The 23,077-nt window shown below is 42.3% G+C and overlaps 1 protein-coding gene across 1 annotated transcript in view; it reads left to right on the top strand.

The window, feature by feature from the left end:
- Positions 1 to 283: 283 nt before the first annotated feature.
- The window catches only part of LOC147663525 (netrin receptor DCC-like), a gene marked incomplete at its 5' end in the record, with an annotated part of 117,447 nt that continues 94,653 nt past the window's right edge, over positions 284 to 23,077 (top strand). The window contains 4 exons of the mRNA XM_086950388.1: positions 284 to 522; positions 1,639 to 1,777; positions 6,855 to 6,962; positions 18,651 to 18,845. Coding sequence (XP_086806514.1) covers positions 284 to 522; positions 1,639 to 1,777; positions 6,855 to 6,962; positions 18,651 to 18,845 — 681 coding nt within the window. The remainder of the gene's footprint in view (positions 523 to 1,638; positions 1,778 to 6,854; positions 6,963 to 18,650; positions 18,846 to 23,077) is intronic.

The raw sequence follows: 23,077 nt of genomic DNA on the forward strand, positions 1-23,077 counted from the left end.
ATTTGCTTTTATCAGGATCTGAATGTTTATGAAGGATACACATTCATGGATGAAGTGAAATGATGTGCTAAAGAATAATACATATGAAATGTACATTTGCCAATGGCTGTGCTTATTTTGTAAACCTCTCAGTATCCTATTTAATAACTATTTTTTTCTCTGTTCTTCTTATGTCTTTTCCCATCATTGATTATCATTATTTTACATGTAACTCATCGTGATGTGCTTGACTGCTATTTAATTTCTCATTCGATGTGCTCATTTGGCACTTTTTTTTACCCAGATCCCATTGACCCGTTAGAAGTTGATTTTTATCCTTTGCTTGATGATTTCCCCACCTCAGTCCCAGATATCTCCACCCCCATGCTCCCCCCAGTAGGTGTGCAAGCTGTAGCCCTTACTCAGGATGCAGTTAGAGTCAGCTGGGCAGACAACTCTGTTCCAAAGAACCAGAAGTCAACAGAAGTTCGCTTTTACACAGTTCGCTGGAGGACGAGCTACTCTACCAGTGCAAAATACAAGGTGACTCCATAACAAAATGCTCTATTGTTGACTTGTGCTTTGCTCACTATGTCCTTTTGATTACATACTTTTAGTTTTTAATTAATCCTATTTATTTAACATCTATGAGTGTGTGTTTGGGATGAAATTGACAAGCATGTTGTGTCTCAATTGACAAAGCAATATATCATCTTAAGACATATGTACACTTTTTGGATTGTTAAAATCCTATCATTTGATAGAAGTGTGGTATGCATGTCCGATTTAATTATATTGATTGTGTGATATATTCTGTAATGTGGCCAAATATATATATATTTTTAAAAAGAACTTAGAGCATTTGAAAATATATTAATATCAAATAGTCATCTAAATGAAGGAAATGTTTAAAGTAGATCATTACATTTCACGTATAAAGGACATAGTTGGGCCTATTGTGTCAACATAATGTACATTTTATAAACCAGGCAATGCACTGACATTTGGCTTAGGCATATACTTTGCACACTATAATTGGCTCTGGGTGTCCCCTATTTGACACTCTTGACAGAGTTGTATCCTGTATCCCTCTACAGCTTCTTTATTGAAAAGTAGCAAATAGAAAACCATTGGATTGCGTAATTCTCCTTTCTTCTTTATTTTGAACATGGCCAATAAGCTAAAATACCCACAATGTCACTGTGTATTAAAAGAGGAGTATGGTCATGGTATTCGTCATATTGCATATGTTCCATTGGTGCTGAGATTACTGTGCATTTAGATAGGGTTTTATATGTGGAGTTGATAGTATATTTGGAGTTGTGCTTAGAACAGGTGAGTATTAAATACTTTGAATTGCATGTGTTCTTTTCTAACAGGTGTGTAGAACCTCTTCTACTACTATGTTGGGGAATCTTTGTTGCCCACAAAAAAAAATATATATATTCAGTTAATTTATAGTTTTCAAAGAATAGTGTCTATAGCTGTTTGTACGCCACCTAATGAATGGTTTAAAGCATGCTATAATTAATTAAAAATAGATCCTTCAATGAAGGAACGCAACACTTTCATTCAAGATGATCTTTGACGCATGAGTATTTTTCGAAAGGTTACTTTTGTCATGTACTAACATGGTGTGTTTATCATTTTTTTGCATAGTCTGCGGATACAACAGCTCTCAGTCACACAGTTACGGGTCTGAAGCCAAACACCATGTATGAGTTCTCGGTCACAGTAACAAAAGGTAGACGGTCAAGCACTTGGAGTATGACTGCACATGCCACCACTTATGAATCAGGTAATTCTGAATACTGAAAAACACTTCAGTCAGGCTTCTTTGAAATGGTAGTCGAGATTTAAAAAAAGGTCTGTTCATGAATTCAGAGTTTTAGTATTGTGCCAGGCAAATATCATGGCTCCTTTTTATATATCGCTTTATCTATTGCTTCTGTAATTCTCATAAACAAGATCGAATTACATTCATTGATGAAGATTGTTGTCTCAAATAGCTCACACCACAGGAGAGAATGGTAAATAACAGTCATTCTCAAGAGGATCTGAGGACACTATCCGCATTGCAAATTAGATATACAATTTAATTAAAACACATAATTAGAAGAACACCTCAGTGACCTTCAACTAAGAAGCATATCGATTTAAATACTGGAAGGAGGCAGAAGGTCGGTCCAAAATTAAATATTGTGTGTACGTGTAATTAGCAAACTTATCCCCATTGGGGGCACAGCTGAAAATATGTGATGTTCCTGAATACGTACCCGGTGAATTGAACATCTGCTGATACCCCGGACCCCATCTCTTATCTTCTTGTGCAAACAACTGAACATCTTCATTTTCAAAGGAACGTACCTAGTCTCACCAGGATTAATCTGCAGATTAAACATTGTAGGGTGCTCAGCTGTTTCATTTCTCATTCAACTCCAATTGTATACATACTACATAAGGAAAGAATAGCCACCACAACATCTCTAATTTGTGCTGTTGAAAAATTACTATCACAAGATTGTTACTATCACCATCTGCCATATGAAGGCGATCTGAGATGAACAAATTGCAGCTATCCTCATAGCTACTCTCAAATGTAGGTAAAGTGAAACCCGTATAGGCATATTCTGATTTAAATACATAAGATCATTGCAATTAAGAAGAGGGCAAAAATCAAGAAATGTAACGTTTTCTGACACACACCAGAGCCGGTGTAGCCACATAGAAATCTACAAAAATAAAATACAAACAAATATATGCAAATACCAAAATTCTTTTTTTCAGTTTTTAATTCTGACAAATCCTAATGGTCATAATACTTTTCCATTATGACAATATTATCTCGTACTGGCTTATTAAAAAAAGTGCTTTATTTCAAGTGACTAACATATAACATTACTAATAAAATTCTAGAATACTGAACTCTAGCAGGAGTCCAAGCTCCTTTGCTGCTACAGGGAGAACACGTAGAACAGAAAGGGCAATACATTCTCTCTCTCTGACTCCTAGCATTATAGTTTGATCTAGAGGTAAGCCTGCCTGATATACTCAGGTCAGGGATCATATGTACTACACACCACAAAACATTCTACTCCTCCACCAGACAGAGGTAATCTCGACGTGGATATAATGACATATTACCACTGATGTTATGGTATTCCACTTGGACGAATACCACAATTATCACAAGCGGAGCACATCATTTGATTCGCCAGACAAAAATGCTGTCAACTATAGAAATTGGTATGGAAGTTAAAAATTGCTACCAAACTGGAAGTGACTGTTAATTGCAATGTCAGTGACAAGCATCTGTTTTGTGACCACACTTGGTCTGCATGTCAAATAACAGCATCTGGTTGTGGTTTTGAGCCTTTTCTAATACCACATGACAGCTGATCTCCTTTTGAGATGTAATCACCACAACTTTAAGACATTATTAATTCCTGACATGTTGATTGCATAATGTTGTAACCGTGGCTCAGGACATCCTTTGAGATTGAACTATAAGGTGAATATTTAGATTATACCAATACAAAGGCCTCCAGAATGATTTCTGGGTAGGTCAGGACAGCCCATTGGTGTTAACACAATATCACATTTCAGCCAATCCAAGGCAACTAACCAATTACCATAAGGGGGTATGATTTGATCTCTGGGATCCAATATTTGTTTTTATTACTAGGCTTAGTTCTATCCCAGGTTGTCTCAGAAACGTGTTGCCTTATATATTTTACTTCTACCTTTGTTAAATATAAAAATTAGCTTGTCTAAATAAACTTTCTATACTAAAACCTCTACAATGCAAGAGCCTGGATGGCACTGGTGAGTGACAAAGTGGCCATCAGGTTGCACTGCCTGATGCATCACATAGGAGGGGTTTATGTTGCTGAAAAAAGACCTGTAATTTACAAGGGGTCACTATAGGCTGTCTGCAAATTCCATCATCCCTTAATAATGAGTTTTCAAATGAAGCTTACCAAGATTTAAACAGAAATAAAACAATGTTTAAAAGGATGAGCTGTGATCGTGGGATAGTGAAAGCAGAAACCTGCTACAATTTCTTTGCACCGCTCTGGCTTTATCCCTACTGAACATGTGTTGCCGCTATTGCCACCCTTAGCAGAGAGTGACAATGTAAATGGAAAACCTATGGTAAGGCACCTTGATTGTATTTTACTCACTTTTAATGTACCCATGCCTTCTCCTCCTTGCACATTTTTGATTATATGTTGATCACTGTTTCAAATGTTCTATTCATTCCCCCATTTCTGTTCGAGAAAAGCATGTTACTGCTAAAGAAATAGTGTGGCTTGACTTAATGATACTAAAAATAGTTATATTTCAAGGTACTAAAAGATATATCCTTACGTAGACCCATACGTCAGTATCCTGATTTGTACATACAGGTTTGATGTGCAATTGTCATCGCTAAGGGTTTCCTTCGGTTTGACAATGAAATACACTTTGTCAGCGAATAACCTCATTCAGCAGAGAAACATCCTGCCCTGCTGGACCGCAGGGCTGTTTTAAAGTCCACATAGATTTGTCTTTTGTCTTTTTGCATGTACTTTAAACTTTGACAAGTGTTGTGAGTGTATTTTTCTAGCAAGCTGCCAGATGGGGTAGCTGCCAGTTCAGATTTATGGGAAACTCTGTTTAGTAAGCCCGGAGGAGACTGATTTATACTTTACAGAACGTAAAAATCGAAGAGCAGCCTACTTATGAGAAAAGAGCAGCTTTACTCAAACTTAAGTATGTTGCTCATTTCAATATTCTCATTAACCATCTGCTGCTTTATGAGGAGTAGGGTATTTAATGAAGGACTTACTATTTTCAGATTTCATTAAACATGCTTTTGATTCCTCGCAGTAACCTTTTTAGGGCGCTCTGCTCCAAGTATTATTAGATATTTTCTCTACTCCTCTTCTGCATAACAGGCTATTTATGTTTTTCTTTTCTTAATATATTTTCATTTCTGCCCATAAAGATGAGCACGTGTCTGTGGTTGTATAATATGAACTGATGAAACATTCACCACTGCACAGTTGACATTAGACCCAGGTTGGGTGGACATGTAAATACCGACTACAATAAGGCCATTATTACATTTCCAGCGGTGCACTATTGGATGCTACTGTTTGTGAAACTTGGAAGGCATTGGGAGAGACCTGCTTTAGTCTTTGTGCTCACAAGTGTATGCAGATTGACCTAATAGCACAGATTGTTTTTTTAACGATAAATGTAAATATGTATTTAGAATTATGATATAATAGGAAATGAAGTGTAAAGAGTCCCTTACCTTCCCAAAACTCAACTATTGTTATGGGGTTTCTTTATCCTTTTGCTAATTGTAGAAGGTAGAATAAAAGTGTAAGAAATGGAAAACAAAAAGAAGACTACATGACGTCTGGCCTTGTAGTGAAATAGTTTTCCTGTTGCTTGGACATATAAGCTGCCAGCAACCTCTTCACCCATAGCCTTTCACCTTTCTAAACATCCAATGGGTATTGTTTAGGATTGATGTCCTCCAGCCTTTTCCAGCATTCTCAGCAACGTGGGCTCAACAAGCACTCTTTTATTCAGGCACTTGATAATAATAATAATAATAATAATCCACATTTGTAAAGGGCACAATCACCCGTTAGGGTCTCTAGGCGCTGGGGGCCGTCAGGAAGATTAAGCAAGCTATTGCCCAGAGTCACATGGTGCTGGACTAATCTGCCGCCGGTGCCAGGGATCGAACCGTGATCCCCAGCTTCCGGAGTCAGTCGCCCTGGTCTACGCAGGATCACAAAACATTTTTAGGTTAATGTCATTACATGTTATTGGTAAATTGTGCAAACATCTTGTGAGAGTGGGTCATTAAAACATATTTTTGTCGGAGGTACAATGTGACATGTATACTTGAGCATACTTAAGCACAAGGGCTGTAGTTGTGGTACAACAGCAAAACAGAACCACAATAGCATCAAAACAGCACAGCACACCACCACGGCTACACTGCAGAGATACAATACACCCAACGAATAGTACAAGAATGAAACAACAAAATCACACCACCATGAAAAGGCTGAATGAAACACGACTCTACAATACACCAAATAGCAATTCTAAACAATAAGGCTACAAAAGAATAAAACAATATAGCAGATCACATTAACACAGCATCCCACATTAAGAACACACTGGCACAATAGCTAAAATACAGCATACCTTACTTGCACAAAAACACAGTGGCAACAAAAAACAACAACACCATACAACAGTATACTAACGGCATTGAGTTACCTTATGTTTGGCGTCATTGTGCTGAGTTGTGTTTTGTAGATATGTAGATAGCCTCCCCCACTTACATTGTTACATAGTGAGTTTGTCCATTCTAAATTACAATCATACAATGGGAAAACATCTATAATTCGCACATTATTTCCACACCTTTAGAAAATTGCGCTTTACAATTGAAAAATGGCAAATGTAGGTTGGTTAATGAGCATCATTTTTGCTACAAATTTGACAATTAAGTTCTAGTTCTTTTTCTTGTTAAATATTAAGTTATTTAACAAAACACATAACAGAATATGTAAATTGCACCATTGCAGAGCAATGATCTGTAGTAACCTAATAACGAATGAATAATTTGCAAATGTTTATGTAGACTCCCTGAATACCCTTTGCTGCTTTCTTCTTCCGAGAGAAGACAAATGCCTGCGATCATGAAATATTAAAGGTAGAATTTGACGAGATTCGAAAGTTTGATGTGACAATACACTGGGGAGACGAGCTCTCGGATTTGTACGTCACTGGCTCTGTGATGGTGAAGCTCAGAGAGTTCTGCATGCTAGTTTTCACAATGCTTTCTCTTTTTTACTTAGCCCCTTCTTCCGCTCCCAAGGACTTGACGGTAATTACGCGGGAAGGTAAACCCCGAGCTGTCATTGTCAGCTGGCAACCTCCACTGGAAGCCAACGGCAAGATTACAGGTGAGTTGTGAAATTTGAAAATGTATAAAGTGGCTTGCCAAACTACAAATGTTTTTATCAATGTTTGTCTCCTTTCCATAATGTTACATTTTTTGTAATTGAAATGGCGCTGGACTTGTTGATGCTTGCACACTGTGTGAATTTTTTAATATGAGCTTGCAATAATAATAATAATAATACACATTTGTAAAGCGCGAACAATCACCCGTAAGGGTCTCTAGGCACTAGGGGTGGTCTGGAAGATTTAGCAAGCTATTGCCCAGAGTCACATGGTGCTGGGCTAATCTGCCGCCAGCGCTGGGGATCGAACCGTGATCCCCAGAGTCCAGCGTCAGTCACCCTGGCTGTCGTGCCACACCTCTGTGCCAGTTGTAAACCTTCCTTCAAAGTTCTTTTCCACCTTTTTAGAAGACTTTTGCTTTGGGGATAATACTCCCATGACCAAACATGCTCTATTCCTTTCTCTAGAAGAAAATCTTTTATATGTTGTGATACAAATTGGACACCATTATCCAAAACCATAATGTCTGGCACTCCTTCTCTCATGAACAACATTTTTAGAAACACAATTGCTCTTTATGAAGTAACTTCCCCAGTAAATTTCACCTCAGGCCATCTTGAAAAGTAGTCAATTACTACAATGGCATAGTTGGGACAACTTCCCTTCACATGTAATGGACCAGTAATGTCAAATCCGATTTTCTTCCAAGGACCATCTGAGTTATCATACTCCACTGGAGGGTATCTTACAATTTTCTATGACTTATCACTCCAAGCACATAATACACACTCTGCAATGTTCCTCTCAACCTCTCGATCAAGTCCACTCTGAAATGTTCCTCTCAACCTCTCGCTCAAGTCCAGGCCACCAATACTATTCTCTTACCTGTTTTTTGGTTGCACTCATTCCAATGTGTCCCTCATGTGCCAGTTTAACTATATACTCCATTGGACTAGAAGGTACTACTAGTAAAGTTCCTTTCATCAACACTCTATTCATGACTGACAACTCCTGACTGACCTGTCAGAAACACTCCGGATCTGGAGAAGCACTGCCTTTCTTCGGCCACTCTTCAAAGGGATACTTTTCAATTTCCAGAAACACGTTGTCTCCTTCAATGGCCTCCAACTATTCCTCTTGTAATATCCTGCCTTCAGGAATTATGCTCACACTAGCCGCCAACCAGTTATCTTCCTCACTCAATGCACCAGTCATAACCACTGAGGGCAATCGGGATAAGCAGTCAGCCAGTACATTTTTCTTCTGAGGCACATATTCCATACTAAAATTGTATTCCAAAATTTCCCATAGACCATCATGCTATTTTAGGAGATGCTCTCCTTCCCCTAGACACACAAATAAGGTTTTCTGAATAAGTGTTATTGGGTTTATAAGTGGTTGCGTAGGATGAGTATTTTTCCACCAAAACCCCCCGCCCGTAGGTGTAAATATTTTAGTTATAAACATATTAAATAGCCAACATAGGCCAATGTGACAAGGAACAGCTGCAACAATATCAAAACACATATGAAGTCCAGACATAATATTTGTGGACGCATCAGTAAAAGGATCCTTCATAGCACACTAAGGTCAAGAACTCAATAATCTTTTCCGGTATCCATCAAGGTAACTCAGTAGACTAGCAAGCTTCACATTGACAGCAATGTGCAATCTGAATTTACAGATCTGGAATCTGTACTATGGTTATCACTGAGCTGAGCAATAATAAAACCTGTAATCATCAGTTTTAGAATACACAGATTTCGCACTGTATAATGATTATTTATAACAAGTTAATCAAGTCAAAGTATGCTTTATTTGAGATTTCACTCATAAAAGCAGGACATACAATAATTAAAAATTCAATTAAATTTACCGTTCATTATTACGAATACTAAGCATAGTATTTACAAATTTTGACTCAATGAAAACCAGTGCGATATTTAAATACATGACAAGATGAAATAGATTTAAAAAATACTAAAAAAGATAAGATTGCATAGATTAAGACAGTTTATAATAAAACCGTTAGTAGAATATAAAAATGCAGAGAGGCATTCCAGACAGAGAATAATCAAATGACTAGCAGTCTCTGTCTAATCGACCATGCCCATCCTAAGTATTTAGCAGTGGCTATTACTATCCATGTTAAAGTGCTAGTGCATATTACCCCTGATTGCCCCCAGATTCCTACACATTGGTCCTAACCATACACGTCTAGGGTCAGAGTAAGCCGGGCAAGTGAATAGAAGGTGGCCCGTTGTTTCTTTAGCCGAACCACACGCAGGGCATATATCACTCAGTCCACCATCCCGTCTGGCTGTCAAGGATCTGAGAGTAAGTGAGCCTGCTCTCAGTTGAAACAAGAGCTTTCTATCGCCAGGCCTAGCTATGATATCCCAATAAGGTTCCAAGCAAGGATACAATTTAACGTCTAGAAAACTCTTACCAGACCACTTGGAGTTTTTGATAGGATGAGCGTGTCGCCTGCAAACATTAAAATAGGCATTTTTAAGCCAGCTAATGAAGGGGCGTCTACCTCTGCAGATTGCATACGTGCAACCACACTGTTAATATATAGTGTAAAAAGGGTAGATGCCATTGCACAGCCTTGCCGGACTCCCCTCTCCACCGGGAAATCCTCTGTCACCATACCCTGACCTCCCCACTGTATTTTGGCATAAGTCGCTGTGTGGAGCCGCATTACCAGTGTCAATAATTCAGTTGGTACACCCAAGTCAAGTCAAGTCAAGTCATATAATTTGTATAGCGCACTACATACCCAGAGGGTTTCAAGGCGCTTAGGAAGGGGAGGAGGATTACTTGTCAAATATCCACGTTTTAAGTTGCTTTCTGAATGCTAGGTGGTTCTGGGTAAGGCGAAGGTAAGCGGGGAGTGAGTTCCATGTTTTAGCAGCCAGGTATGAAAAGGATCTGCCTCCCATGGTGGTCTTGTTGATGCGAGGTACAGTGGCGAGGGCTTGGCTGGAAGAACGTAGTTGGCGGGAGGGGGTGTAGAAGGACAGTCGTGAGTTGAGGCATTCTGGACCGATGTTGTAGAGTGATTTGTGTGCGTGGGTAAGCAGTCGGAAAGTGATCCTCTTATTGACGGGTAGCCAGTGGAGGTCTTTAAGGTGACCAGAGATGTGTTCGTTGCGTGGGATGTCTAATATGAGTCTGGCTGAGGCGTTTTGGATTAGTTGGAGTTTCTTCTGGAGTTTTGCGGTAGTACCTGCGTAGAGGGTGTTTCCGTAGTCCAGTCGGCTCGTGACCAGAGCGTGGGTGACTGTTTTCCTTGTGTCGGAGGGGATCCAGCGAAATGTTTTTCTGAGCATGCGAAGAATGTTGAAGCAGGAAGAGGATACGGCGCTGACTTGTCTGTTCATTGAGAGTGAAGAATCCAGGATGACGCCTAGGTTCCGTGCGTGGTCTGTCGGGATGGGTGCTTTTCCGAGGGCTTCCGGCCACCAGGAGTCGTCCCATGCAGAGGGGGATGTACCTAAGATGAGGACTTCTGTTTTGTCTGAGTTCAGTTTCAGACGGCTTTGTTTCATCCATTCGGCAACTTCTTTCATTCCTTCGTGTAGGTTAGTTTTGGCGGTGCTGGGGTCATTGGTGAGAGAAAGGATCAGTTGAGTGTCATCCGCGTAAGAGATGATGTTGAGGTTGTGTTGGCGTGCGATGGCCGCGAGGGGGCTCATGTATACGTTGAAGAGGGTGGGGCAGAGTGAGGATCCTTGTGGTACGCCGCAGATGACTTCAGAGGCCTCGGACTTGAATGGTGGAAGGCGGACTCTCTGGGTTCTTCCGGTGAGGAACGAGGTGATCCATTCAAGTGCTTTTCCTTGGATTCCGATGTTATTGAGGCGTTGTAAAAGGGTTTTGTGGCAGACTGTGTCGAATGCTGCAGAGAGGTCAAGGAGGATGAGGGCGACTGTGTCTCCATTGTCCAGTAGAGTTCGAATGTCGTCTGTTGCTGCGATGAGGGCGGTCTCAGTGCTGTGTTTTGCTCGGAAGCCAGATTGTGAGGGGTCGAGGGATTTGTTGGCTTCGAGGAAGGCGGCGAGCTGGTTGTTGACAGCTTTCTCGATGACTTTGGCCGGGAATGGAAGAAGCGAGATGGGGCGGTAATTTTTGAGTTCGGTGGGGTCCGCTGTGGGTTTTTTCAGAAGGGCGGTGAGTTCAGCGTGTTTCCAGTCTTCCGGGAAGGTGGCGGAGTTGAATGAGCAGTTGATGACGTCTCGGAGGTGCGGTGCTATGACGGAGTCTGCTTTGTTGAAGATGTGGTGAGGACATGGGTCTGTGGGGGATCCTGAGTGGATGGAATTCATCAGGCGGATGGTGTCCTCAGTGGAGATAGGGTTCCAGTCGTTAAGGGTGTTCACGGGGGGAAGATGATCAGCAAATGGTAGGGTGGGTTGGTTTCCGGGTTGGTTGTCAAAGCTGTTGTGGATGTCTGCAATCTTGTTGTGGAAAAATGAGGCTAGGGAGTCGCAGAGGGTTTGAGAGGGGGTGATGTCGTTGGAGTTGGCCGAGGGATTGGAAAATTCCTTGACGATGTTGAAAAGTTCCTTGCTGTTGTGAGCGTTGTTGTCAAGTCGATCCTTGAATGCTGTTTTCTTGGCTTTTCGGATTAGTTGGTGGTGAATGCGGGTGGCGTTTTTGAAGGCGTCCTTGGTGCTGGTGGTTGGGTCTTTTTTCCAGGCCTTTTCAAGGGAGCGGCAGAGTTTCTTGGACTTCCTGAGATCATCGTTGAACCATGGGGCCTTCTTGCTGCCAGGTTTGTTTTGACGTTTTTTCAGTGGTGCTAAGGTGTCAGCGGTGTTGGATAACCATAGGGTGAGGTTGGCGGCGGCTTCGTTAGCGTTAGAAGAGAGGGCTGGGGTGTTTTGAAGGAGCGATGCGGAGATTTGGTTCGTGGTGATTTTGTTCCAGTTTCTTTGCAGGGTAGGTTGGAGGTGGATGCTGGGTTTTGGTTTGTTGTAGGTGAAGTGAACGCAGCTGTGGTCAGTCCAGAGGAGGTCAGTGGTGCGGCTGAAGGAGACATGGTTGCTGGATGTGAAGATGGGGTCGAGTGTGTGACCTGCGATGTGGGTGGGGGAAGTGACTAGTTGTTTGAGTCCCAGGTTGGCGAGGTTGTCCACGAGGATGGCGGTGTTGCGGTCGTTGATCTTTTCGAGGTGAAAGTTGAGGTCTCCCAGAAGGATGTAGTCTTTGGAGGGGAGCGCGTGTGGGGTGATGAAGTCCGTGATGTCTTCACTGAATTTTGCGCGGGGTCCTGGTGGTCTGTAGAGGAGGGTGCCTCTGAGTGTGGTTTTGGGGTCGATGTGGATCTGGAAGTGAAGGTGTTCGGAGTTGGCGAGGTTGGCGTCAGAGCTGGTTGAGATGCGGATTGATTTCTTATGGACGATAGCGATTCCTCCTCCTGTGTGGCTGGTACGGTCTTTACGAGTGATCTTATAGTCTTCAGGGGTGGCAATGGTGATGTCTGGTGCGGAGGAAGCATTCATCCATGTTTCCGTAAGGAAGGCGATGTCCGGCGAAATGGTGTCTAGTAGGTTCCATAGGTCAATGGCGTGCCTGTGGACTGATCGGGTGTTGAGAAGGATGCATTGTAGGTGGTTGGGGTCGGGAATCTGTGGTGTGGTCGTAGCAGAGATGTTGAGGGTGCCGCTGAATTTGCAGGAGAAGCAGGAGAAAGGTCCATGCGTTTGTCCAGGGGCGGCTTGGACGCAGTTGGGTGCGCGGCCGGGGTTAAGGGCTAGGAGGGTGGCGGCATCGTAGGTAATGCGGGGAGGCTGGGAGGGACGGGGGCCAGGGGGCATGGCGCTGGGCGCGGTCCAGGCGCGGACGGGCGTAGACGGGCTTACCGTTGGCGCACCTTCGGCGCGGATTGGGCGCGAACGCTGCGCGTAGACGCTGCGCGCTGGAACTCCTGTCATATATGGATAGTGGAGGGGGAGGGGCGAGGGCGTCTCAGCTGGGAGGCGGGGCGAGCTATCGATGACCACAACAACAACACCAACAAAATGGAGGAGGAGGGGGGAGCACAGCGGAAACGCGCTAACAGAAAAAGCGGCGCTTTTAAATTGTAAAGTGCTAAATTATCAGAGCGGCAGCTAGGCAGCTAGGCACACAGCAGGCAGCAATTATTAGGCACAAATATAAACAAATGAAAGCAGCAACGATACCGAGTGACACAGCAGGAGGACACTGGGGAGCGACCACTCAGCCCAAGGGAGAGGAGCGAGTCAAGTCCTTTAGAACAGACCACAGCTTGGACCGTGGAACTAGATCGAAGGCAGCCCGCAAGTCGGCAAAAGCCGTATACAGGCTACCCCCTCCCAGGACCACGGTCCTCCACTGCAGTAAGTTAAAACGGAAAACCTGGTCCACCGTACTTGTGGACCTACGGAATCCCGCCTGAAAGGGAGACAAAGCATCATTTTCCTCCGCCCAGTCAAGTAGCCTATTCACGATCACACGCCCTACTATCTTTTGAGAAGTGTCGTTAAGGCTTATTGGCCTGTAGTTGCCAGGCTGGGATCGGTCGCCTTTCTTGAAAACAGGTATTATTACCACACCCTTCCAGGATAACGGTACCTCGGCACCCCTAGCAATAGCATTAATAATTAGACAGATGTAATTGCACCAACGTTCCTTATCATTGATAAAGACGTCGGCTGGTACACCGTCCAATCCAGGGGCGTGCCCACTGGCCACAGAATTCAAAGCAGCCAAAATCTCTTTAGGACAGAAAGAATTTTCTTTGAAATAGGTTGGACTTATGATTACTGCAGTATGGACTTGGTTTGTTTCAGCATACTGCGTTTGGAAAAATTTAACCCATTCCCCTTCCGGAACATTGTTGTTTGGAGGATCAGGAGAACCCTCGCCTCCCCACTTCACAATATTCCAGAATAATCTAGAATCATTTCCGTCACTAGCTCTTTTTAGTTCAGACCAGTGTTGCTCATCCCAAGCTTTTTTTGCCTTTGTTATAGTATTTTTGTATTCCCTTCTGGCAGTTTGTATAACAGTGGCCTGTCTCCCTTTTATAGCAGCACCCAGGGCAAGTCGTGCATCCCGATAACAAACATTGTACCATCCTGGATGTTTGTGAGCTCTTGCCCCATTGTCCTTTACAGGCTTAAGAAAGTGGTTCTTTATTAAAGAGAAAAGGGTTTCATGGATTTCAACCACACTACCTAAACCTGAGCAAGAGGACGTGTTATTTTCCAGGGCTAATATTGCCTTGTCAGCCTCGGCATTAATATTCTCCATGGCCTGCAAGTTGGACACTACATTAGTCCTTCTCAGCCTTCGCATGTCATTCGTGGGGACGATCAAAGGTGAGATAGAAGCAATGGAACCTAAGGACCCGTTAGAAGATGCCCACCATTTGTGTTCTATACACAAAGGATTATGATCACTTTCACACCTTCCCACAACCTCCATATCACATACTGACGGACAGAGTTCCAGGCTACAAAGTACATAATCAATTTGACTTCTATGCCGCCCATTGTCAAACGTCATTGCCCCATGCTTATCACTTAAAGTCCTCCCATTGAGTGCTCTTAGACCTTTTTCTAGACATATAGCATTTAAACCAATCACATCCTCTGTCCATCTGACAACTGATTTCAGCTCTAATTTGGGAACACCCCATTGCCAATCCACATCATCACCAAGGAAGTTCTCATCTGTGGCTAGGGGTTCAAATGTTCGATTGAAATCACCTGCAATGATAATGTTTTTGTCTTGGGAGTAATTCTCAAGTAGGGAACCCAAGGACACTAAAACCTCTAGCCTCCCACTCCTGGAGCTCCTTGCGCATACATTTTAGACGTCAATCAGACCCAAAGTATCCGAGGTCCGTCTGATTAGTTGGATGTCTCTATGGCTAGTGTCAATTACTTTAACGACCAGTTTCAATGACTGGCAGACCCAAATGGTAAGACCACCCATAGGTCTCCCCTTGGGGCCCTTTAGTGCAGGCACAGAGTAAATCAGACATCCCTGCGCAAAGGATGGGTCACAGCACCAGGTTTCCTGAAATATACACAAATCAAAGGAATTGATAAAACAAACCCAATCACCAGAATCAAGTTTTGAGGCGAGTCCAGCAATGTTCCACGAGAAAAATTTCCCCCCCTGTCCTTGTTGTCATCCAGGGGCTTGGATAGAGGATCAGCCTCATTAACCACTGGTCGATCTTGAACGACCAGACTTTGCAAATCAATGTGGTTAGAGTAAATGTCATTCTTGTTCGCAAGCACAAACTCCAGATTTTCTCTGGCTGAAGGGGCCACATCCCTTTTTAAACCTTTGTCATGGGTAGAGGGGTAGAAATTCACACTCTCAAGAGCTGGCTGCAAATGTTGCCTGTCTGAAAAGGCAACACACAATTCAGGCCCAAAAACCTTGTTTTTTCTCAGTGGGAACATACTCTCTTTTCCAGCTGGTGCCCTTTCATTCATACTAGCAACTGGCTGGGGAAGTGATGGTTGTCAATCGATGTCGATTAGGCCAGAGCCAGCCTTCCCTCTCATACGTTCAGGGGTAGCAGGGATGGGCATTACAGTATGGGGGCATGTTTTCCTTAACTGTATCTGAGTTTGCGATGGACCACTACATCTAAACTCCAAGGTAAAAAGATTTTCTGCAAGGAAAGTGGATTTCAATGTTAGCTCTATAGAGTCACTGACAAGATCAGGGTGACTCAATCTTCTCGCCGCTATGATGTCTTCCCTAATTACCGAACGGCATCCTCTGACATGGCGCAGCCAATGAATGGCTTTGTTAGTCAGAGAATCCGGGTGCTCTCTGTTTCCATATATTGGACTTGTTAATTTTGGAACGTTAGTCATATATATGATATTTTTGTTTTTGTTAGGGTCAGATTTGTAGTAACGGTTCATTTTAATTCCTGCCCCTTGAGTTAATGAACCATCAGTCATATTGGGCGAGGGTAATTGGGGCGCAGCTGACCTCTTGATAGTTTGGCTAGTTATTAAACCCTTCCCCTTGCTTTTAGGGCTTCGGGGAGGTGAGCTAATGTCCCTCACTTTCTGCACAGAGTTTCTGGTATTTAGTTCTGTTAATTTCCCCATTGGCTTGGTGTTAGATTGATTTTCCCATCTGCCTTGGGGAACTTTACTGGCATCGCCGATTTTCCTTGGGATTGGATTTCATATTGGCTGCCCTGCTTTGGTTTTTTAATTTAATGTAGCCATATCTTTTTCAGAAATCAGGGTGGTTAGATTAACAATTAATGACCTCAGTGCCTCTATTTCATCTTTTAATAAAATAACCAGGTTGGACAGAGTACCCATATCCATGGGCAATGAGTTGTCCCTGTCACAGGTGTTATTGGTAGGAGGGAGAGGCTCATTATGAACCTCTGCTAAAACTGCAAACCTTTTACCTAGAAGAATGTCAGGGGCTATTACAGTTTGCTCAATGTCACACTCAGGATCACCAAGGATAGGCCCTGCCATAAGAGTAGGAGATTCGTTCAACTCATTAAGGCATACCTCTAGAGGGATGTCTAAACTTTCCTGACTTTTCCGCTTCCGTTTGGCTTTAAACATAGCCGGTATTTTAGGTTGCTCATTGGAGACGTTAATTATGGCCGGGTTGTCCCCACCCTTGTCCGACTCAAGGTGCACAGTTTGATTAGTGTCGAGGATTTCCCTGCACTCCTCCACAAGTATATCAATGCCGTCAATTACATCACTCGTGGCAGAGTGATTAGCCCTTTTGCCTAATCTTTTCTTCTTACGGAGCTTTTGAACATTGTCTGCCCCATTCCCCCTCTCCATCAATTTTCGTTTCCCCATGTAACCTGTGGAGGTGGAATAGGTGGCTGTGCTATTGTAATATGATACAGTACAGAATTAAACCAGTGTTGGAAAGAAGGGACAAATCTCTTACAGTTAGTAGGCTGGATGTTAGCGAAGTGGCCTGTGCCGTCCCAAATCGTCCCCCGACGGCCACAGACGGCCCGCCCTCTGCCCGGGCTCAGCCCGGCTAGTCCAGCGCACAACCCGCGGGGCGGGAGGCGTTCGGTTCCTTAAGGCGCCTCCGGGCGTGTTGGGAGCGTCACAGGACTGCGCCGGCCCCCAGTGCTGCTGGGAAATGTAGTCTGGAGATGCTGGATTACTACCGTTCCCCTCACGGCGTCCGTAGATGGAAGAACGTGCTTCTGCGATGATGCCATTCCCCTCACGCCGGGCAGCGTTCTGCAGGAAAGTAGGGGTACGGTTCGTACACCTACGATCATGGGGTACGGTTCGTTACCCAATGTTTTAGGGGTATGGTTCGTGCACCTACGATCATGGGGTGTACGAACCGTACCCCATGATTGTAGGTGTACGAACCGTACCCCTAGGATCACGGGGGTCCGTTTTGCATGCATTTCGAGTCAAATTCTGCTTTTCCGGACATTTTGAGCTCTCATAATAAAAGAGTCGTGCAGAGTGTTGACTGAACGAATCATACTTGCGGGGTCAGAAAATTATGCTTCGATCCGTACGGACATCATGTACTGCGCATTCCGAATGCGATTCGTACGGATTATTGTGTCGTACGGGCTTTGGTACGATTCAGACGGAGAACTGCTTTGGGTACGCATCGTACTACAGCGTACATATGGGGACGTTCGAGGATACGATTCGTACGGGAAAAATGCTCCGTACAGCTATTCGTACAGGATTTTACCGAATCGGAATCGGCCCCTAAGAGTACAAACATAATTGTGTGCTTTATTTTGCATTCATCACCAGAGTCCATGAATGCATAAGCAGTTTTATATTATTATACCTTTAAAATGAGACCTTCATGATACAGGGAAAATGTCAATTAAATGTGTGTTTAACTAACATGGTTAGTATTTTAAATATATCAAATTGAATAGCGTTGCAATTAGGGTAATATTTCAAATGTTGTCATTTGTTTTAGCCTGCCAGTTCTGTGAAACTCTTCTTTAGATTTTTCCATTTCTGTTAAGAATTCAGTCCTTTGAAATATATTTGAAATCCAAAACATTCTTTCACATGTTTGATAGGTTGAGACTTGTTTTCTGACCTTGTACAGTGCTCAGCTACCTTTAGGCTCGGTTCAAGCTATATAAATACTGCATACACAGACTATGTATGGGATAAAGTACCCCCCTGGTATATATTGTAAAGATATTGGAAGTCCCTCAGGACTTCATTTATAATGTCATGGAACTACGAGATGACTTTAAATTCTGAATGGTGAATCTGAATATTATCAAGAGCCATACCCCACCTTCCTAGCGACATGCTTTGAGAACTGGTGATGTTGGCACCCTGTCATTCTCTATCCGTAGTCCTTACAGTTTAATTTTTTAATGTAATTTACAAGTGGTTTTATCTTGGCAAATGCTTTGTTAGTTAGGCTCGAAAGGGTCATGGCAATTTATCCCATTTTGTCTCTTTATAGAGGAATTAGTATCCAGGTAACTAAGTAATTCTGGTCTGATAGATATGATTCTGTTTAATACAATAGGCTTGTTTAATTTTACTTGTATACGTCTGGAGTAAATGTGATATGATTCTTAATAAAAATGTTTACATCTAATTAACTATGAATGTTTATTATCTACGGTGCATGGTCATTTAATTTTAAATGATAATTTTTTTATTATAATTTTACAGCTTACATCCTCTTTTACACATTGGACAAAAATTCACCAATTGATACCTGGGTCATGGAGTCCATCAGCGGCGACAGACTCACACATCAAATCATGGATCTCAGCTTGGACACTGTCTACTACTTTCGAATGCAAGCACGTAATTCCAAAGGAGTTGGTCCCCTTTCAGACCCCATTCCATTCAGAACTCCCAAAGGTTTGAATAATCTCATATTAATGATTTTGTAATTATTTTTTACATTCTTTTTTCATGCTTATTTAATGTTATTGCACTATGGTGGATTAGGCTTGGAAATACTCCCGCTGATTCTCTCATCCTGATCCTGCCCCACATCAGCATGAACAATCCGGTAACCTGGTCCTGAAGATGACCATAACCTACTAAGGGGTTGAAATGTCGTTGACTTGTCAGCACAAGCTTTGGTGCTGCACTCTGGTTCACAAATTGCTAAAAACCCTTCTGTAACCTGTATAAATATGTATTTGTGAACCAAAAGTACCTTGTAAATTCCTTCACTTTTCTCACTTTGTGCCATTCATCACCGTGTCACTTCTTACTAATCCAGCCCTCATGAGCACACAAGGTTACACCCACATTTTTCCCAATATATGTTTTTTTTAATATATAGTGCTCTTGGCACATAACTTTACCTTGGAGTCTCCCTGTTACTTTCTTCTTGCAACTATATGTGCATGTTTGCTTATTAGCCCAATAAGTACTACCTGTTGAGACAAACGTGGGGCATAAGTAGATGAGCATACACGTAGATAAGTTAGCTCCACACTGGCATCTTAATACGTAGAAAAAATACCTCATTTGATGAGTCCTAAACAGTTTTTGATGGTATTTTCATAAGTCTGGGATATTTAAGTATTTATAAAGACAATAAGGGAGTGCGCTCAAAGCATTTTGGGACCAAAGAAACTGGCAAGATTTATAGAAATAAAAAAAATACGTATATATTTACCACACCAAACCTAATGAATACCTTTATTCAATAACTTCAAAGTCATATAGTTTCCAGGTTGTGGAAAACGTGACTATATTACCCATGCAAACATGAAATACTAGGGTGCAGCTCAAAGGAAAACTCATTTGTGGCATTTGCTAAGCTACATAAAGCCACAATGCATGGGTTTTCCTGCCATTACATGGTTTAGTAAATGCAAAGTAACAGAATGCAATACATAATGCTGCCTTAAGTTACTCTGTGTCGAGTAGAATTTATATGGGTGGAGCATTGGAGTTCCCATGCATCTATCCATGTATTTTGATGCAAACAGAGATTTACAAAGATTTCTAAACCTGAGTTTGCCCCTGTCAATTCCTACATTCATTAGGCTGCCAAATGCTAAATAATATTTATGCCTCAATATCTGTTGGTGACCCCCAAAATCAAAATGGAAGAATAGGGGACAATCACCATCCAATTTTTACATAAACAACTAGAGTGGAAGGATGGCAGTTTTGTGGATGTGAAGCCTACCATTTCAGCGCTGGAAGTAGCTCCCTATTTCCTCATTACTGGTTCTAAGAGAATCCACATGGATCCACATGGATTTTCCCACCCCTGAGCTCATATGCATTTGTCCATTCATTCCAAACAGGAGGAATCACTTCCAGTAATATCATTAGTTAATCAATCAATCTATCAATCAGTAGATTTGTAGAGAGCTTCTTGTCATCCATGAGGGTAGCCACGTGCTGGCAGGGTCCAGTTGATTTGCAAATAGACAGATCTTCAGGGGTTTACCCCAAAATAAAATGATAATCCCTAAAATGAATGCACCTCAGGGGTGAAATGATTATTGCCTTGTCAATACTTCATGAAAGAAAGGTACAGGTGGTGAATGCATAGGATATCCCTTTTTGTGGGGACATGGTTTTTATCACCAGAGCAAAGGAGTTCCTGAGAATATAATTGTGTCTTGTGATCCTTGAGCCTTATGAAATCCTCAGACTTTCCCCAGGTGGAGGAATAGCCCTATGGATTTCCCAGGTCTAGGAGATATTTCCAGGTTATGTTTCTGCTAAGAAGAATAAGGACCTAATCAAGGTTGAACTTTCATCACTTTCTGTTGTTCCTAAACATGCTGCTGCTACAACACAGCATCACCAGTAGTAAAACATGAGTACTGATTCACATCCCATAAATGCCTTTGTAAATCGCCCCAGAAACTCAGTGACAATCGGTGCAGGTAATAGTGGTGGGGCGATGGAGTGGGGTGGAGGAGTTGACTCTCAACAACAAGGGAAAATAACATTTAAAAAAAAGAAAACCACTTACCTTGTGCTCGCCACATTATAGAGTTGGCGATGCGGCAAGCGCAAGGTAAGTAGCTTTCTTTTTTAAAAATGTTATTTTCCCTCCTCATTGTCTTTCGACTCTGTCGCCACCACCCCACCGCTCTTCCCTTCAATGGCCATCACTACTGAAACTTTAAACTTCCTGTCACTGCTGAACCTCCAACTCCCTTTTAGTAAAAGTGCAAAGAGAGCACAGTCTTTTCTGTTTGCACCAACTTTAAATGATATCCCATGAACCTTCCGATTTTATGAGTTTTGAGAACAATTTTCAAAGGCTTTTAAATGTATATGAATTAATACTGTAGAAGCACTAGCAAACGAATTATACATGCCTCTGTGACTCACCCCTCTGTTTTCCTGTCAGAATTCTAAATTTGCAGGAATGCCCCATTCTTAATTGCTATTAGCCCAAAATGATGTACCTGTCTTGTAATAATGAATCATCAAGTAGCAAATATATGCACTTATCAGGATGTTTTAAACTACTTATGCTAAATACAAAAAGGAAATCCATAAAGTCAAATACTGAACATTTTGATTTAAAGCATCTCATAAACCACCAACCGGAGGCGAAGCCTTCCCCACTCAGTTTGTCTTGAGCCAAAAACAGTGATATATTATAGCTTTACAGAGATCTTTGAAAGATTGGATTACAAATGTAAGTGATAAAAAATGCAAATAGGCTGTAGAGCATTACAGCTTTGTTATAAATATCTGCTTCAGATATTCTGCCTCACATATGCACTGGCCAAAAACTGAACAAATACTTAGTTAAATGGAAACGTCGCACAACATAGAGCAAAACTTTGAGGAATATTAGTGGCTGTTTTAGTTTGTTATCATTAGGATGAGGTGGTATCACATTTGTTATTCCTGACAAATGTTATTAATTTTACCCAGCAGTGGACCACGGCGCTTCATTATAATCTTTCATCAGGTTTGTGATTGAAACACAGGCACACCAGTGCACTCAATTATATACACAAGAAACTTTAAGGAGAAACATTTATTTTACATATCGCAACTGATCGCTGTTTCCAGTTGCAAGTAAGAGTGGTAGGGTGGAGGGGCGGGGCGGGGGTAGTTGAAAGACGACAGCGAAGGGAAATAAAAGAAAGAAAAACATTTACCTTGCTTTCGGCGATGAGGCAAGTGCAAGGTAAGTGTTTTTCTTTTTTTCTTTACTTTATTTTCTCTCATCGTTGTCTGTTGACTCCCCCCCACCTCACCGCTCTTACTTGCACCGGCTGCCACTTGCTATTTTTAGTGGCGTAGCTTCAAGGACATGTTTGGGGTGTTACACCTCCCCCTGATAAATGTATTTTCAGACGAATAGTTGGATACAGGTACTTTCCGCCGGGTATGGTGAGATGTCTGTCGGATTTCATCAGGAATCTTTACACAACCAGACAAAAACGCATGCATACTCCCCCTCTCTGTTTTGAAGGTGCTCAAAAATATTGGTTATTTTACAATAAATTGTGTTTTCTCTCTTAGTGCTCCTACAAATCCATATTCCTCTCTCTGTCCACTGCCCCTTTGGCCCCTCTCATACTCCCTGTTTGTGTCTTGATGTGTTTTAATATTATATGCTAGCCTGAAATCCGGAAAGTCTGAAGCTCACACCACCCCCCAATCTTATTCATCAAGTTACACCCCTGTTGTTTCGATGCATAGTTAACAGCACACAATCGGGTAGGGCCAGGCATGGCAGTAGCAGATCCAGCCACTGCTGCCCTACGCGGCCTCACCACCCGATTACAACTTGGGCAGTCGGACTGCACTAGGATCGCCGGCTCTGCCAGGGAACCACTTTTTACTGGTGTAGGAGCGGAAGTCAGAGGCGGCAATAAGCTTAGCAATAGCAACCCCCACAGTCCCGCCAGGCATATTACGAGTTTCCTCTCTGCCAGGCTTTTCATGGCTGCTTCATTGTGGAATTCCCTCCCTTTGACTCTGCGACACAGTAAGGACCTCCTTGCCTTTAGGAAGGCATTTAAAACTTTTCTTTTTTCTCAGGCTTATTGTAAACAGTGATTGTATGTCCTCTATGTATTGTTATGTTTGATTCTCTCACCAGCGCCAAGAAGCCCTTGGGCGTATGTGCGCTTAACAAATAA

Source organism: Lissotriton vulgaris, unplaced genomic scaffold (assembly GCF_964263255.1).
Source record: "Lissotriton vulgaris unplaced genomic scaffold, aLisVul1.2 SCAFFOLD_1853, whole genome shotgun sequence".
In the NCBI taxonomy this organism is placed as follows: Eukaryota; Metazoa; Chordata; class Amphibia; order Caudata; family Salamandridae; genus Lissotriton; species Lissotriton vulgaris.